Here is an 18603-nt window from a genome sequence, read left to right on the forward strand (position 1 = left end):
AGAACCTACTCACCAATGGCCAGCACTTAGCAGGGCACCAGCGGTACAGGCCAACCCAGATTCGACCCAACTGCGGTTTCACATAGCATAGTGATGTCACGTTAAGGTTCACCTTGGCTCCTAAAGCCCCACTTGTTGTGATTCACATGGTCTGGGCTTGCCCGGCTGGCCTTATCCATGGTTTGCATTGCCTGGTAACAAAGGAGCCCCACCTGCTAGGAAACCCAGCCCTCCCACCAGGTACCAAGAAGCTCCTTTCAGACTCCCCCTTAGTGCCTTGAAGACACCGAAACACAAATTGTCTTTTCAAAAGTGTAGCTGTCAAGCTGGGTATGGTGGCACACATCTGTAACCCCAGCACTCAGGTGGCTGAGGCAGGAGGATCACCACAAGTTCAATGCCAGCCCAGGCTACATAGTGAGTTCAAGGCAAGCCTGAACTACATAGCAAAACCCCGTCCCAATAACACAAAACATTTAACTGCCACAGAATACTTCATATGGTACTATTTATAGACTTTTACTAATCGTATCAGATTAGGCCCTGTCCCCAAATTCCTCTAAAGATTAGTCCCTAGGCAAGACTTCTAGGGCACCACTCCCCCACCCCTGCTTGCACACCTCACTGCAGGGAGGTCGCTCCTCCGCAGACACTTTCTGGCTGCCTTACCTGCCACACCCTGGCCTGGCCATAGCAGGAACAAAGCCGCACCCACCAGGCCACCAGGGAGGCCTCCATATCAGCAAATGCCCTGGTGTCATGGGCCAGGCTGTGGGCAGCAGGGGTGCAGAAACTGGCCCCAGAGCCACTGGCCCTACCCTTCCTGCCTGCCCTTCTTCCGGGGCACCCAGGCATTCTGTTCTAGGGGTTGTGCCAATACATGGGCGGACACAGCCTCCCTCCAGGGCAGGCAACTGTGGTCAGAGGCCCCCACCCAGCAGGAAACCACAGTAGTGGAGGAGAAGAGAAGGGAGGGGAAGGGGTGGGAGGGGAAGGGCACAGAGAGGAGGGGAGAGGAGAAAAGAGGAGAGGAGAGGAGAGGAGAGGAGAGGAGAGGAGAGGAGAGGAGAGGAGTGGAGTCCACCATGAGGCCTGGTAGTCGGGTCAGGGCTGCCAAATGCCAGATGCTGGCCACCAGCTTCTTTGTCTTGGTAACAAGCAGGATGGGCAGGAGGGTGGAAGTAGGGGGCTACTATGCCTGTAACCAGGGTCACCTCTCCACGTGCACATACCGGCCCTCCTTCCCCAATCTGCCCTGCAGACTTGATCCCAGGTCCCTGGTCTTGGGCCCAGCAGGTTGTGTGCATCTGGACAGGATTTCTACAGCAGTGCCTACCCTTCTGAGGAGCCTGGGTTGGACTGGGGGCCTTAGATGGAGGTGACCTAGGGTGGAGAGAAGGTTACAGGGAAAGGGTGCTAGCTCAGCTCTCTTTCTGCCCTAAGGGAAGGTGCAGGGTTGCAGGGCTCTGCAGGCAGATTGACACAAAGTTCTGGGTCCCTGAAGGAGCTGGGCAATGGCTATGTGTGTATGCCCACTTGTCAGTATTTGTGTGCATGTATGTTGGGGGGAAAGAGGTATCTAGGGCAAAGATACCTCTTGAGAACACTTCACAAAAATGCCCAGTGCTCCCAGCAGCTTGCTTGTGTCCTGTGAGACCAGGACCCTGCAGGGGGCCTGACTTGGGCTCTGGGAGCCCAGATCCTGCCTGTGGAAAGGGGGCAGGATCTGTGGCCATCCCCAGCTCTGAGCAAGCCCACGCTCTGAGCCCACCTCACCCACAGCTGCTGGGCTTCGCTGTGGCCACCGTGGCAGTTCTCACATACATCGGAGATCATTTTGCCATCATGAGCCATGTGTCATTGGAGAGGAACCCGTATGATGCCGTGCACCACTGGGGTAAGTGTGGTCAGGGCTGGGTAGAGCAGAGGTGGCTGGAGCAGGTTTGGATTGGGCATGAGGTCCCAGATTCAGTGCTCTGGGTGATCAGAGGGGCTGGCTGGGAAGAACCAGGAGCTTTAGGCAGGGAAGGACAGCCTTGCCGTCCTGGCTCCCCTGAACAGAGACTGAGTCTGGATTAGGCCTGTAATGCCCCTGGAGTGTGGAACAGCACAGTCGTTCCAACCACATTAGACCCAAGATCCTTGCTTTCAGAACTCAGCTGTGACAGGCGATTTCTGAAGCAGGGTCTTGGGGACTCAGCAAAGGAATATACAATGTTCAGAAGGCAGAAAATGCCAAGAAACGGCCACAGCTACCTAGTGACCCATTCCAGAGAGCACAGAAGGCTGCTTCAATGAGAAGACATCTCAAACAAAAGCACCCCCAGAAGGTGGCTGCCCAGTAGGCGAGGGCGGGGGAAGCTGAATGTGGGCCTCCCGTCTGCCCAGAGCCGGAAGCCTGAGGCTTGGGCTTGGACTGATAAGGTCACAGCTCCACAAGCCACCTGTCATGAGGGCTTGGGCATACGCTTGAAATAATCTCCAGGCAGGGAAGGCAGGGTGAAAAATAAGGGGGAGGGGACACTTTACTTTCACTTCCCTCCTCTTTCTCTGAGAAGAAAGCCTGTTGAGCAGGAGGAAGCATGTCCCGGTTTGAGGGGGAAGGGGGCCCATTCAGAGCAGCCACAAAGTCCAGCCCCCACGACCCTCAAGATGGAGTTCAGGCGTAGACTCTGTGCATCAGGCCCTATCCCAGTCTCCCCAGTGCTCTTCTCTCTCTTCCCGTGCAGCCTTCTATGTGGGGATCAGCCTGGCAGCCCTGTTGATCCTGGGGGCCTCCCTGAGCACCACAGCTGCAGTGAAGGAGGCCCAGGGCCTCATGGCTGGGGTGAGTTCTCTTACACCCTTAATCTCCCATCCTCCTAAATCCCTCCACCTGGGACAGCTGTGAATCCCCCATCCCCACCCCCTGTGTCCTACATGGGTCCCTACTTCACCTCATCTTCTTCGTACATGATAATGGTCCTGCAGAAGCCCTGGAAAGCAGAGCTGGCCTTCTCAGCCCTGGGAGCCACCTCCAAAGATCCTGAGAGCACCCTGTGCAGTTACCCAACAGTATCTGGGCACACGGTTTGGGTGAGGCTCATTACCCATTGGGAGGAGACCAGGGAGGGTCAGAGAAGTGGCCTCTGTGGGGCCCTCCAGCCTTGATCTCCCAAGCCTCACACTTTCTAGCCACCAGAGGGCTCTCCCGCACCTCAAGATTTCATAGTCTCTGACCCTCCCTTCCTGCCCTTGCCCCACCAGGCCCTCCCCCCTCACCTGGGCTGGAGCAGCTCCTCCCTGGTTCCCTGGACTCCCACCTATTCTTCCACTCCACCTATGACAACCCTGCTTCCCAACTCTGACCCTGTAGATCCTTGCCCCTGGTTGCTGGCCTACCCCACCCTGCTTCATGAGTGGTTCATGAGGCCAGAGACCCTTGGGAGCCTTACTCCGAGCTTTGCTGCCTGGGTGGGCTGTGGGTCTGGGCTTTACTGGACATTAAGGACAGAGCTTCCTGGGTTTACAGACTGCGAGGGTCCACCCAGCTCTCACACTCCACTCAGGTTTGTTCAGGACCCCTCGTCACCACTGTCCTCAGAGACACAGTCAGATTTGCCTGCTGGAGTTGCTGGTCCTTGGGTGAGCCTGAGGAAACTGAGCAGCATCCACAACTTCGATGTCACCAAGATTCCCCATCTGGAGCTACAGGAGTGAGACAGGGACAGTGCCAGCTACGGATGTGCACTAAAACCTAGGCTTGTGCAGTCTGGCCTTTGGACTGACAGGGAGGCCTCAGCGAGAGGGTGACAGGGCTGGTGGGTTGCACCGCTAAATGGTGTGTGCTCTGCCGAAAGACAGTCCTAGCAGACAAGGCTGAAAGTCTGCTCTGCTTAGGTCTGGATGTGTCCGGCAGGAAGGCTGCTGCATCAGCCACCAGGGGGCACTAGAGAGCTGGGTTTGAGGCCTCAGGGCACAAAACGGAGGACCACACCAGGCCGGCATGCTCAGGAAGGCCTGTGTTTGGCATTTTATCAGTGGCCAAGGGCATCAGGGAGCTCCCAAGATTTCGATTCTGCCTCTCTAGTGAGGCGCAGGGTCTAGGTAATCATTACGTGGGTCCATTTACAGGAATGTGCAGGTTGAGCTCGGGCTCCCATACACCCAGCTGAGTCTCTGCACTCACTCGGCCATGGCCACCATAGGGGTAGCAGGAGGAGGCCACCAAGACACCTGTTCCACTAAGCTGCGTGGGGGGGGGCACAGTGCCTTTGCATATGTGTGCCTGTGTTCATGTGCATGTGCATGTGAATGTCTGCACACGCATCTTCATTGCTGGGCTTCACATGCCCTAGCCGCAGTCCCAGTGTGCCTGCCTCCATGTTGCTTCTGGCGTGTCTGCGTGTGTAAGCACGTGCAAAGGAGGCTGGGGCACGGGGAGGAGGGAGTGGAAAATTTTTTTCCATCTTGCCTGGTGCCCAGCTGTCCCCTCCCTGCCCCTTCCTGCCCCCGCCTCCTGCAGCCTCCAGCACAGGAAATGACAGCAAAAGCTGGCCCGGGACAGCCAAACTGGCTACAGCAGCCCAAGGAAGCTGATTCCAATTGTCCGTGGATTTATTTACTTGTGTTCATTTAAGATGAGGTGGAAGCAAAACCCCTGGTGTCTAGGCCCCCTGCAGCAGCCCCTGCCCTATGGAGGCCGTGGCGAGGCTGGGTGGGCCTGTCCACTGCCCAAAACCCTCTCCAGGGGGGTGGGGTGGGGGTGGAAGCTCTTTCTCCTAAGGAATGAAGTGATTTCTGGAAAATGCTGGTTTTCTGAGCTGGCTCATGGCCTCAAGCCTGGGAGGCAGCACTGAGCGATGGTTTCCAGATGGCGATCATGGCCTGGGGTAGAGGAGCGAAAGGGGAAGGAGACTTGGGGTAGGAGGTGAAGAAGAAAAAGAAAAGAGAGGGAAAGGAGATGGGGGCAGGAAAGGAGGGCAGAAGGGAGGAGGAAGAAGGGAAAGAAAAAGAAGGGGAGGAAGATGGCAAGGAGAGGAAGCATGAAAGGAAAGAAAGAGAGGAGGAGGGAAGGGAGGAGTGGGCAGCTCCAAGGCCGATCCCCAAGCAGGCCTCTCAGACCCTGGGGCAAATCACAGGGGCCACAGGGAGGAAGCCCTTTCTGCCGAGCTGTGCCATGTTTGGAACTGGTGGGGTGGTGGGTGCCTCTTCTGTGGGTCCCCTTACATTCACAAGGGCCTCTACCCACCTGCCTTCTATCTTCCTGGGCCACCCCTGTGTGGGACTTTTGGCTGGGAAACCCTGGCTATTGACATCACTGGCTACCAACAGTCCAAGTAGCACATGTCAACAAAAACACATCCTGGTGACACTGAGGGGTGGGGAGGGGGCTGATGCAGAAGGCTAGGTAGTCACACTTGGGCACCATGCCCCCGTGGGCTCATGTGAGCAGTGCCCGGAGCCATGATCTGGAGTCCCAGAAGGGGATGTGGGGACCCAGATCGAAGGCAGCCAGGTGGCCAGGAGGAAAGTATCTGGTGTACTCAGAAGGGCCTCTCAGACTCCACAGAAGCCTGGGCGGGGCTAAGGGAATGTGCATTTTCAGAAGAAAAGTAGGTATAATGTCCATCAGCCTCTGCAAAGACGGGTCTCAGCAGTCTAGATCCCGACGAGAGAAAGAAAGGCAGAGTGGGGCTGGTGAAATGGCTCAGTGGTCTAAAGCACCTACTTAGAACAAGCTTAGCAAAGCATAGGGACCGCGGTTCAATCCCCCAGCACCACATGCCAGCCAGCCCCGCTCCCTGGTGGGCTGAGCTGGCCACACACACACACACACACACACACACACACACACACACACACACATAAATAAAGAAATTTCTTTAAAAAAAAAAAAAGGCAGAGTGAGGAGCGGTGAGTAAGTGAGCCCCAAGAGTGACTAAACACTTGGGGCCACAGGGACTCATGCAGCAGTGTGGCGGAAGGGTAAGGAGCTCGCCTCATCAGGGCGTGGTCAGAACACTGGCTGCTCAGGGCTATGGGCCTCAGCCTTGTGTGAGTCCAGGGATAGGTGTCAGGGTCTCTCTGGAGTCACGTCTCAGAAAACAGAGAACCTATGTGTCGCTCCCTGTGTGGGAGGCACCTAGCTCCCTGCCATGAAGAGGAAGTTTCTTCGCCCAGAGTCTCAAGCACAGGGCTATTCGGCCCCATCCTCTCAGATCAGCTATGGTGGGGCCGAGGTCTCCGTCATCCCAGGGATGCGCTCTGTTCCTGGAGCTGTGATGCTGTGGTGGATGCCCTCAAGAGTCAGGCAGAGGAACAGGAAACATTTCCAGAAAGGGCCACAAGGGGTGGGAAAGGAGCCAGCCACCCAAGGTCTCCTTGCCACCTGAAGTCTGCCCTCTGTCAGTGAGGAGCAGGGCTCAAGGCCACGCTTCACCCACGCCCCACTGGGGCTGTGACCCTCACCGTGCACTGCCTACTCACCCTCTGGCTCCTGTGACCCGACCTCCCTCCGTTCCCAGGGCTTCCTGTGCTTCGTTCTGGTGTTCTGTGCCCTACTGCAGCTGGCCTACTGGAGGTTCCGCAGCCCCACCCAGGTGAGTGCCAGGGCCCTCAGCCTGCAGCACAGGGGCCCAGCAAGGAGCGAAGGCTAGGGCGGCCCCTCTGGGTGTGTCCATGTTCATGGTAGAAGGAGCCCGAGACAGAGAGCAGCGAAGGCAGTGAGGAGGACAAAGGGCTGGGGGTCCTCTTCTGGGCAGCTCCCTGGGGTGGGGAGAAAGGGAAGCCCAGCCCATGCCCCCGTTTTTCCTGAGGCCTTTTCAGCCTGCTCACTCCACTGGAAGAGTCTTCTGGAAGCAAGGAGGCAGTGAGAGGGAATAAGAAAGGCCCTGATTGGAGACGTAGATTGGAGGGCTAGCGTGTTTTAGAAAATATGCAAAAGGAGACAGCCATCCTGACTCAGACCTGGATGGGGTGGCTCTGCCTCATTCATGAAGTAGCATCCTTCCTTCCTTTTTCTTTTTTCTTTTTTTTTTTTTTTTTGCGGAACTGGGCATTGAACTCAGAACCTTGCACTTGCCAGAGAAGCACTTATTTTACTGAGCCATCTCCCCAGCCCAATCCTTCCTTCCTAAATGTTGACTTGCCTGGATGTGGGGCTGGTCCAGTGACTCCAAAACCAGGATCCTAAGGTTCCCTACTCAAAGACTGATGGGTTGAAGAGGGAGGAAGATCTCTTCGGGCCCCAGCAGTGGAGACACTGGTGACAGAACTCAGGCCCCAGCCTACCTCTTTGAGTGACTAGACCAGCACAAAGGCTGAGTAACCCCAAAAGCTCGGAACCAGCAGAAAAGCCCAGCTGGACCTAGGAGCTCATCCTCCGTGTATTAGACATCCACTTCCCCAGGCATCATGCCCAAACCCAGTAGTGGCCACACGAGACAGGCTCCAGAGGGCGGCTGGGCAGGTAGGTAGCTGGCTTGCCTCTCCTGGGAACTACTGAGAAGCTGTGTGCTGTCACACTAACAGGGCCACATGGGTGACCCTTGAGCTGGCGGGTCACTCCCATAGTGTGCAGAAAGAGGGACTCGGGCTTTTTGGAGTGGCCTTGGCAGTGCCAGGATGGGAGGGGGCTTCAGGCTGTTTGTCCACTCTGGCTGCCTTGTCTCCCTTCCCTGACCAAGGGTCTCCCCAGAGTGCCACCCTTCCCCCCCCCCCAACACCAAGACTTAAAAGGAAACACCATTTCCTCCAGCCTAAAGGGGGCCCAACCTTTGGTTCCTGTGGTTTGGAGGAGGGGCGTTCAGCAGCCAAGCAGGTCCGGCCAGCAGTTTGGCATCGCCTTTCCTGTCCACTGAAAGACTGTCAGGCAGGTTGGATGTCCAGGCCACAGTGTGGGTGGCCTCTGTCAAGACAGCTGCCAGGTACCCGGGGCCTGCCTGGGATCTCTCAGCCTGTGCACCCGTGCATTGAAGCTATGTGTTTATATGCAGAGCCTGGGACTCGTGATTCTGGCGGGAAGGGGGCCTTGCCGGGGCCACAGGACAGAACACAGCTGGAGGCTGCTCCCTGCAAAATGGAGGGTGCAGACTGTGGGTGGCTCCCAGCCAGGCTTCTTCTCCAGCCTGCTTCAGCCCTGAGCTCCACCCCCAACACTATCAAATATCTTCATCCTGCCCATGCCCTACACAGCCCTCAAACAGCCCCTGTGCATCCACAGGTGGGCGGGGGCTTCTGTCTAGGCTCTTGCTGTGTGAGGGGTATTGGCCTCTCCTGTGGGTCTTCATTTCCAGCACTGGCTGTGTGTGGATGCCCAGGCCCTGCAGGCAGAGGTGTGGCTTGGATGGCAGGGCTGTGTCTTTGAAATCCTAGGGCTGCAGGACAGCCTCGGCAAGTGCCCCAGGCCTCACCTTCCTTGTCAGTGAAAAGGCAAGTCAAGAACCTTGTTCAAGGGGCTGCTACAACGTGGAAACGAGCCAGCTGGTGGGCAAAGGATTAGTCAGATTGTCTGAAACACTCACTTTCTCCCTCCCTGTGCCCCCCAATCCCCTCACTGCCACCAGACTAGTGGGTCCTCCACAACATGGGGTTAGTTCAGAGCTGTCCTGGGCTTGGATGAAGTGGTATCTGGTCCCAGGACACAGCCTTGAGCAAGAGGGGCAGGTAAGCCTCCATCCTGTGTCCGCTCAGTTATGGGGTGAGCCAGTTAGCTTTCAGCCCTGGGCCTCTTAGCAACCCCTGGGAGAAAAGGAAGAAGTGCCCAGACTCTGGCAAAGCTGATGTGGGAGCTGAGGGTGCAGCAGGCCCATTCAGCCCATTTGCCCCCTATGCTTCCCCAGAGGAACCCCCTAAAATATCCATAAACATGGGATTCGGATGAGTTACCTGGTCAGCATACAGATGGAGGCTGAGGATAAGAGAGACCTCATCCATCCTGGAAGAGACAGATTCTGGTGCAGGGTGGGAATGGGGAGCCCCCCACCCATCTCCCAAGAGCCTCCACTCACAGGCTTCCCTGGCGGCCACTTCCTGGGACGCTGGAGCCTTGGCAGGAGCCCCAAGGTTGGCAAGGGCAGCAATGCAGACAAGGCGGCCGTGAGATGAATACAGAGTGTGAGGGCTATTAATTACGCTCTCACCGCGGCCTGAGAGCCACTTGCCGCAGCTCCCCTGCCATTCCCAGACGGGCCTTCAGGTCTGCATCAGGGAAAATGGATTGCCTGGCTTCCTTAATAATTCATGCCAGGATGAGCACAGCAGGTGAGGAACAGCCTCTGATTGGGCCTATTCTTGAGCCTCCCAGGGCCTACCACTCCCTGAATATTCTAGCCAGGCCCTAGGCTAGTCTGCAGACCACCCCAGGCTTGGTCTACGCTACCCTAGCCCAGCAGTGGAAAGGGAGCAGAGAGTGGTCAAGGCATGACGGACATCACGAATGACCTGGGCTTGGGGGCGAGTCCTAGGGATGTTGCGGACTGCAGCTGCTTAAGAAGCGCACTAATGAAGTTCTACAGTGGGAGATCTCCCTTCGGGCCAGTGAGATAGCTCAGTGGTCTAAAGAGCCTGCTTAGGCAAGCTTAGGCAAACACTCAGGGACCAGGGTTGGATTCCCGGTGCCATATCAGCACCAACCAGCACCAGCCACACCCCTAGAGTAGACTGAGCTGGAAGAGAGATCTCCCTAGCTTTGTGGTTCTGAACTCTTCCTGGGAATGACCCATGGACAGATTGTAGTTGAGGCTTGGAGTCCAGGCTCTAGGTAGGAAAGAAGCCACTGGCCCATGCCATTCTTTCATGAGAACTTCAGTGTTCTCCAACAAAGCCCCCCACCCCAAACCCTATTACAGGGATAACTGTTGATTTGAAGTACAGCCAGGTGCTGGGCATGGCAGGGAGAGCTAGCTTGGCCTCACAGAGTCCTCAGGCTATTGGGCCTAAGGCAGGATCCTGCATCCTCGGTCCTGGAGAGTCACTGGCAGTCAGGCCAAGCAAGTCCCTCAGATCCTAGAGATGACAATATTCCTGTTCTACAGGGACAGGATAGCTGGCACAGGGCCCCAGGGCATGTTGGTCTTCCCTGGGCTATGGCAGAGGACATCAGGGGAAATTAAGTTGTCACAATTGAGGACAGGATACCTGCCCCATCCAACCCAAGCCAGCTTTATGAGGACCTAGATTTCCCAGGAGGACACAGTAGCCCAGCAGGACTCAGTTCCCCTTTCACATGGAAGGAAGCTACAGCTGGGAGAGAAACCCTATCTAGACAGGCCAGTGGCCAAGGCCAGCCTGGTGCCTGTCCTCAGAGGGTGGAAGATGGCAGAGATGGCTGAGTCAGGGATGCCTCGGTGATATCTGGCTTAACCATTAATGGAGAGAGACTCATCAGTGCCGGGAGCATCGTTTGGCACAGGACATCCACATGGCTCCCACTGGGGCTTTCAGGCTAGGGCAGGGCTGGCAGAGAGCTCCCCAGACATACAGGGGGCCCAGTACAATGGGGGCCCCAGGGCAGCTCTTCCCTTTCTGGAAGGCAGGCATGAGTGTCCAGAGCAGGCCCAGGTTCTCCAATGATGTCCAGCCTTCTAAGACAGTTACCGTGTCTTGCAGCTGATTGCATGGTACAAGGTGGACAGTGGACTCAGGGTCTCTCTTCTAAGCAGGAGGGAGGCATTGAGGAGCTTGTCCTGGGCCAGGAGACCAGAGACCTGAGGGGCACTCAGGGACACCCTCCTGGAGGAAGCAAGATTCTAGTTTATCTCTGAAGGATCTCTTGGTGAGGGGAGGACATTTTGATGGGCAGGGTGAACAGAGGCAAGGAGGCTGTTCTTGGGAGGGCAAAGGCTACTGGGTCTAGGTTTGTTGGGTGTAGGGAGAGCCCACAAGCAGCCTGGGTGGTAGTGGTCCACCCTGTCACAGACCTCCACCCCACTCTGCCCTCATGTGGCCTTTTCCACCTGGTACTGACTGCAGGTGCCCCTGGCTTCCCTGACCAACATAGAGCCCAGCTGCAAAGGATCCTGGGTAGTTCTGGGGAAAGTCCTACAAGCACCTTTGAGGAGCCAAGGTCTCTGCCATGGGCCCTTCTGAGACTTCTCACCAAGTCCCATCACCCATGTCCATACTGACAGCAGCAAGGCAGGAACTTCTGTCACTGGCTGCCCTCATATCCCCCAAGATCACTGCCTTGGGGACCTCAGGACCCTCGGGGATCAGGAGGGCCACATGGATAGCATGGCTGGGGCAAAGGCCCCACAAGGGAAGTTCAGGAACCACTCTGAGCACCTGCCCAGAGTCCTGGGTACTGCCCCAGGGAGCTCCCCCTGGAGGAGGAGGGGCTGCCTTGAGTCAGGGGCTCCATCCTTTGCTCAGGGGCTCTGTCACGGGGTGGGGGATGCAAACAGTCTCCCCCCTCCCTCATGAGCGCCTCTCCATAATGCTCTGGTGCAGGTGGAGGATGCCATGTTGGACACCTATGATCTTGTGTATGACCAAGCAGTGAGAAGCCCATCCAGCATTCACAGGCAGGAGCTGGCTGCTATCCAGGACACAGTAAGCTACAGAGAAAACGATGGGGTGCTCAGCCTCACTGTGATCTGGAGAATGTCTACCAGCATCCCCTGCCCCCACCCTCCTACCCCCTCCACCCACCCTGGGCAGCCATCTTAGGCTAGGCCCTGAGAGGAAGGGTTCCCAGGACGCAGGCTGTGGCTGCTCCTGTGGGGAGGGAGCGGGGGAAGGGAGCAAGGAATGCTTGTCCTCTACCCGCTGGGAATAGGGCTGGCCGCTGAAGGTTTGGAACCAATGCAAATAGACCTGTGGGGCCCATGCTAAAAAAAAATTAAGAATTCAAGACAGTGAGAACAGCATTAAAGAAAGCAAGTATTCCACCCCTCTTACACAAGCCTCATTGTGCAAAGGCTGCCAGTCTCAAGTCCCCAGTATGATCACTTCAGAAATCGGGCTACTCCTCTCCAAGCCTAGGCTGCAGGTATCTGTAGCAGAATGAACTCTGACACCCCAGGGGAGGGGGTTATGGGTGGAGGGGAGCGGCGGGTGTCCCCAGAACCTACCTAGGTCTTTTACCCTTCCAGTGCCTTGCATTTCCCATCTGTCCTGCCCCTTTCCAATGGTTTTCCGTGTCTATCCTGTAGTTTCAGTGCTGTGGAAAGAGATCTCCTTTTGGAATTCTGGAGAACTCCGAAGCTGACCTGTGTCAGGGTGAGGAGGCTGCAAGAAAGGTGAGGAGGCTGCAAGAAAAGTGAGGAGAAGGTGGGGACCAGAACTCAGCCAGGCAGAGGCCCCTGGGACAAGCCGGAGATTCAGGGACATCTTACACCCCTTGCACGGTCCACCAAGGGGCCTGCTGCAGAAGAGCTCAGGGAAGGCAGGCGGCAGCAGGAAATGTGGGAAGCACATGGGTGTCCATCAGACCTGGATGCAGGGAACATGCCAACTCACTCCGCCAACCACAGGAGACCTACGCCTCAAAGCTTCTAGAAGCTCCCAGGCAGGGTCTCTGTGCCAAGGACCCATAGGGCAGGGTAGTCAGCTCTGTCTCGGGAGAAGGGGCAGGCATTTTGTGGAGTCCCAAAAGAAGCTGAACAGCACTCCAGGGGAGAGGTGGGGTTGGAAGGGCAATCAGACAGGGCTTGGCCCATTCTACCCGAAGCCTGGACCCGGACTCACCCTCCCTTTCTTCTCTTCTGCTGCTGCCCAGCCCCCCTCCTGAGCCTCCCCCATGTCCTGGAAACAAACTCACCCTATCTCATGGCTTGAGATGCCTGGCAACCCTCCAAGAAACAGAGGAGGATGGGGATGGCTGGAGGCCCAGTGGGGGAGGGAACCATAGCATCCGCCCCAAGGGCCAGCCGGGCTGCATGTTGGGGAGGGGCTGAGAGTCGGGGAGCCTCAGCCACCCAGGGACAGTCCCAGGTCTGGACTGAAAGCCAGGCCAGCATCTGCCCCACAGAGCAGCAGGGAAGTATGGCCAGACTATAAAGGGTCCTGGGGGTGTGGGGGGGGAGCCAGTGCAGGCAGGTTAGAACAAGAGGACAACTTGTCTGCAGGACAGCAGGGTGCCTCCCTGCATGTCCATGTGGCCCAGGCTTTCCTCAGCCTCAGCCTGCCTTAAAACCAGATGATACCATCTCAAGGCTCAGAGACAAACTGTCACCTCCTTCTTCTCTAGATCTGGGCCCTGGGGTAACACTAGAGCCCCAGATTGAACCGGGACCCTGGGACATCAAGGGGGCACCTTAACTCTGCCACTTTTTTCCTGCCCTCCCCATTAGCCAGTACCCCCTGGACAGTGAGATGCCAGGTTAGCCTTGGGCTGCCAGGAGACCAAGACTAATGCAGGAGCTCAGGACAGCGGGTGCCCAGGAGGGAGCACCAGCCTGACTCCAGAGAAGTGGCCCCTTGGTCCCTGCAGAGGCCAGCTCCATGGCCCTTGATCTCACCTGTCCATGACACTGCATCCCCGAGCTCTCTGACATGGGCCTGTGTGTTCCGTATCTCACCTGTCTTGGCAGAGTGAGTGACATGCACACTGCCCTCTGCCTAGGACTGCCTGCAGAGCATCCAGCACTTCCTGAGAGCCCACCAAAGCATCATCTCCATGTTAACCAGTGCCGGCCTGGCCCTCACGGTACCACTCACTCCCTCACTGCTCCTGCCCACCTCCTTCCCCTTTGCCCTGCCCAGCACCCAACCTAAAGGAAGGGCAGGGCAGGGCAGCCCCCAGGCTAAAGCCCCAAGCCAGGACTCCTGGTGTGGTCTGAGGAATCCTGAGAATTCTCTCAGCCTAGGGAAAAGGGGAGAGCTAGCTACTGACCCGGGAGGTGACCCAGGGTGGCAGTGTCTGCCTCACTCTTTTCTCAAGGCAGCTGGGCATCTTCCAAGCCTGCAAAGCTCAGAAGCTTCCTAGGCTACACTTGGCTTCCACCCTGGGGTTGCTGCTCAAGGTCAAGGCTCTCTGACTGCCTCTCTCCCCAGGTATATGCCATGCTGCTCAGCTCCTTCCTCTGGTTTGCCATCCTCTCCAGTTACCACTTGGACCGCAAAGGCACATACACAGTGAACCCACGGTAGGCTCCCAGCACCACTCCTGGTCCCCAATCTTGGGGAAACCCCAGGGTTCCCTGTCCATAGGGCAAGGAAGACCCAGATCTAAAATCCGGGATGGGCTGGGGAGATAGCTCAGTGGCACAAGCACCTGCCTGGGCAAGCACAAGGTCCTGAGTTCAATTCCTATACCAAAAAAAAAAAAAAAAGTAACAAACAAACAAAAAAAGACTCCAGGAAGAACCTCCTGCTCCTATGGCACATAGGCCTTTTCACCCAGTCCTGGCTACCTGGGTCCTCTCTGTCCAGGCATCCTGCCTTCCCTCTATATTGAGAAACAGCCTCACCATCTCTTCAAGAACATTCTATGATAGACTTCTAGTCCCCTCTAGAATGTTCTACAGCTAGGACTGGCAAGATAGCTCAGCAGAGTAAGTGCCTGCTTTGGCAAGTGCAGGGACCGGGGTTCAATCCCCAGTCCCACATGCCACATTGGCCCCACCCCCAGGTCATGCTGAGCCAGTGACGGAGTGCAGGGGTGGTAGTGCACACCTATAATCCCAGCAGTAGGGAGGCTAAAAACAGGAGGATCACTATGAGTCCGAGCTGCATAGTGAGATACTGTACCAAATACATAAATGAAAAAGCAAAAAGAGAATATTCTACAGTTGCCTCACAATTTGTTCTAGAAAGTTCTGTAATAGCTTCATGGTCTTCCTGCTCTAGAATGTTCTGTGGGGGGCTGGAGATATAGCTCAGTGGCAAAACACTTGCCTGACAAATACAAGCTCCTGAGTTTGATTCCAGGAAAAAAAACAAAAACAAAAAAACCCCACAAAACCAAAAAATACTAAAAAGAATATTCTGCAATAGAATTCCAGTTCACTCTAGGACATTCTACAGCAACCCTACAGACCCTTCTAGAACATTCTGAGATGTTCTAGCCTTGAAGTTCCTGCCAAGAATTCTATGACAGCTTCATAGTCACTTCTAGAATATTCTAGAATCCATTCACAGTCTAGTCTAGAACATTCTAGAAGAACCTCAACATTCCCTCTGCTTCTCAGAACTCATGGCTGCCAGCCCCAGGAGTCCAGCCTCTTCAGATGTTCCCAGGGAGAGACCAATACCTCAACATTCCTCTGAAGCAGAGACTCTTGCTGACTATTAGGACCCAGGAGAACACTTCGCTGTCCTCTGTGGCCCTGGGACTCATGCTCTGTTCCAGCCCCCTGTCCTGCCACCTGTCTGAAGACATAGCGGTGAAGATACCTACCAGGCAGTGGCCCTCATGTGACTGATCCTTAAGGGAGTTGTCCTCCACATAGTGGGGCCCAGAAAAGGGGAGAAGACTCACCAAGCACGCAGACTCCCTGTAGAGTACATGTCATCCTGCAGGGACTAAGACAGGGTGAAGGAGATAGGCCAAGCAGTAGGGAACTCAGGCAAACCCAGCACTGGGAAGGATGCTGTCTTATTACTGCCATCACGGCACTTGTTCTCTATATTTTGTAACAAATAGTACACACAGTGGCTTAGAGCTGCACTTATTCACTCTGTTATGGTTTCTGGGTCAGAGTCCAGGTGTGTTGGGCAGGCTCTGTGTTCATGAGGCCAAAATCAAGGGGACAAGAAGACTAGGCCCGATCCAGAAGCAGCCAGAGGTGGGGGTTGGGGGGTGATCTTCTAGGACCACTCTGGCTCTTGGAAAAATCCAGTTTCTTAAAAAAAAAAAAATCCAGTTTCTTGGAGTTGCAGATCTGACATCACTTGTTACTTGCTGGCTTCATCAAGGGTCTCTCTCTTGGCTCTTTGAAGTCACCCCATTCCTCTCTGCGTCCTCTTCACCTCCAGATTAAGGAGGTAGGCTAAAATGTCCATATGGGAGGATCCTTGTGGTTCAGATTCTATGACTTCTGCCAGCTGGAAAAGCTCTCTTCCTGTGAGGCCCCTTGAAAAATTTAAGACCACCCAAATAATCTCCCTATCTGAAGGAGAATCTTTTCTTTTATATTATGATCAAATACACATGACCTAAAGTTTCCATTGTAATCCATTATTTAAGGGCACAGTTCAGGGGCATTAAGCCACCACTGCTGTCCAACTCCAGAACTTTCTCATTTCCTTCAAATGCTATAGCTCTCCTTAGAGGCTCTCATATGTGTGAAATCCTGTAAGGTTTGCCCTTCTGTGGTTGGCTTGTTTTATTACATAGTGTCTTCCAGAGCCATCCAAATTGTAGCATGTGTCAGAACTTCTGTTAGAGAAATTGTATCGGATTTACAGTGGTCTCACAGTCACTTGTTCTAAGGGTTTAAGGCAGGACATGGAAAAGGCAGAGATTTAGAAATCCTGTCTTAGCCAGGCAAGGTGGCACAAGCCTGTAATCCCAGCACCTGGGGAGGCTGAGGCAGGAGGATCATTGTGAGTTTGAGACCAACCTGATTGTAAAATGAGCTCCAGGTCAGCCTGAACCATATAGCAAGAACTGTCTCAAAAAAGAAAGAAAAAAGAAAAGAAAATAAAAGAAAAAAAAAGAAAGAAAGAAATCTTGTCTCCCACAGCACTTGCTCTGGTCAAACGACCTCAATGAGTCAGTGGTGAACTGTTTAGTTGTCCCTGAATATTTGCATAATTCCCTCAAACTTGTAAGAGCTGGGAACACCATGCTGGCCCAGCCTGGACTGAGGCCGTGGGGCAATTGACGAAAGCTTCCACAGAGGTAGACCCTGATCCTACCAGACCAACCAAAGGGTGGGAGACTCCCAAACTAAGAACTATCCTGTGGTGGGCAGTCACGAAATGACAAAGGCCCACTGCATCGCCCTTGCTTTCCTGCTGATTCACACACCCTTCCTCCCACCCTAACACCTCCCAAAGAAAGTTCTCACATTGTATAAAGCCCTCTGTGGCCACATATGCCTAGACTTGTGCCAAGATGATGTCCTGGGTCTCCAGTGATGGATATCCGTCTTCTGCTTCCCGTTTATGTCATCTCACTATTCTGCAAACTATAGAAGAAACATTAAGGAAGCACCAATAAGACATCCCACACACAACAATGGTGGAAAGAGAAGAAAGAAAAGGAAGTGAGATCAATTTATGCAACACAGTAAAAACAGAAATTCCAGCAGGTGCTACGCTGAGAATGCTCTCTCCCTGTGGCTGTCACCATGTCACAGCTACGTTCATGACCTGTCTCCTCCACAGGTACTCCATGTTTCCCAGTTCTATCTTCTATCAAAACTCAACACCAGTTAGGTAGAGTGAGGACAGACCCTGGGCCACCTAAGCCTACTCACGTTAAGCAGCAGCCTACCTATGTCCTCTGTTAGAGTCACCTCACCATCACCGGGGCCCCTGTATGTTCTTTTAACTCAGTGGCAAAGAAGCCCCAAATGGTCAGGTGCATGCCTGGCTCCCAGCACCATGGTAGGATCATTCTGTTCTCCAATGGAAACATTCCTTTTAGCTACTAAGATCTCCAGGCCAGGAGAGCAGGATTTGTCAGGGACAAGAAACAAAATTTTTGAGAATGGCTCATTAGTCTTCCTCATAAGGATTGTTGCCCCTAGATTTAACCCTCAGCCTCCGCCCTGTGGGTTCTGGTTAGAGAAAGGGCACCACTCTCCAGCTATGGGTGGGACTGTATTGGTAGAAATCCCTGCAACCTTGCAGCAGCATCTTCCCACTGTGGTCCTAAATGACGCATGACGAACCAGCCCAGTGTCCCATTGGGTGGCCTCATTTAAGTAGCAGGATAAATGTCAGGCCTGGTGAAACCCATGACATCTCGCTTGGCCGTATGTCTTCAGGTGTCAGGCCAGTTCCTGGACCAAAGACAGTGATATATGGTGCTCTGGTTTGGGTGTCCCCGCCCCCCACGTCTTCGTATGCTGGAGTTTAATCCTCATTGTGAGGGATTAAAAGGGCAAAAACTTAATCTGATGAGTTTAGAGGTGGGGCTTTGGGAGGTGATTAGGATTAGGGAAGGTGTGGTCACCCTGACAGCACACAAACTAAAATTGGAAGCATTAGAGAGGTCACCAGGGTAAAGCCCCATGGTTGAACTCTGGTGGATTTATGAGAACAAGGAGTAAAACCACACAGATGCACACTCACATCCCCTGTCTCTTCACACGCAATGCCCTGCACAGCCTCAGAACTCTGGCAGCAAGGAGGCCATCACCAGATGTGACCCTTGGTCCTCGCATCTGCTCAATAAACCTCTTTCCTTCAGAAATGTCTTGCTCCATGCATTTCATTATAGTAATGATTCATGGGCTAATGTAGGACATTAGTATCGAGAGTGGGGCCTTCACTATACTGGACCTAGAAATGTGGAAGTAGCCTTGGAACTGGGTGGCTGGCAGAGGAGAAAAGGGTCTGGAGGGGCCAACCAGGATATCCTGGGGGGCTGTATGTAGTCATTATGGGCATTCGGAAGAGACTTCAGAGGAAATATAGGACATAAGGGAAAAGCTAGTTTGGCTTAGAGACTGGCTGCCAGGGGATGTATGCTGAGAGACACGTGGACAGTTAAGGTGTCAAAAGGAA

At 54.6% G+C, this 18603-nt stretch overlaps 1 protein-coding gene across 1 annotated transcript; it reads left to right on the plus strand.

The window, feature by feature from the left end:
• Nucleotides 1–1072: 1072 nt before the first annotated feature.
• On the plus strand, nucleotides 1073–16424 carry Tspan32 (tetraspanin 32). Its single transcript, XM_004627322.2, has 9 exons — nucleotides 1073–1151; nucleotides 1783–1897; nucleotides 2730–2827; nucleotides 6507–6581; nucleotides 11431–11532; nucleotides 12135–12221; nucleotides 13547–13630; nucleotides 13978–14069; nucleotides 15114–16424. Exons 1-9 carry the CDS (start codon nucleotides 1086–1088, stop codon nucleotides 15190–15192), a joined length of 798 nt encoding a protein of 265 aa, XP_004627379.1. The 5' UTR covers nucleotides 1073–1085; the 3' UTR covers nucleotides 15193–16424.
• The last annotated feature ends 2179 nt before the right edge of the window (nucleotides 16425–18603 follow it).

Source organism: Octodon degus, unplaced genomic scaffold (genome assembly GCF_000260255.1).
Source record: "Octodon degus isolate 3935 unplaced genomic scaffold, OctDeg1.0 scaffold00018, whole genome shotgun sequence".
Lineage (NCBI taxonomy): Eukaryota > Metazoa > Chordata > Mammalia > Rodentia > Octodontidae > Octodon > Octodon degus.

What these genes read in the sequence shown, in the direction of transcription:
- Tspan32 (XM_004627322.2), top strand. Translation starts at nt 1,086, where the DNA reads ATGAGGCCTGGTAGTCGGGTCAGGGCTGCCAAATGCCAGATGCTGGCC. An exon ending in CCCAGGGCCTCATGGCTGGG is followed by an intron (nt 2,828 to 6,506) that starts GTGAGTTCTCTT and finishes CTCCGTTCCCAG; the next exon opens with GGCTTCCTGTGCTTCGTTCT. An exon ending in ACATACACAGTGAACCCACG is followed by an intron (nt 14,070 to 15,113) that starts GTAGGCTCCCAG and finishes TCTGCTTCTCAG; the next exon opens with AACTCATGGCTGCCAGCCCC.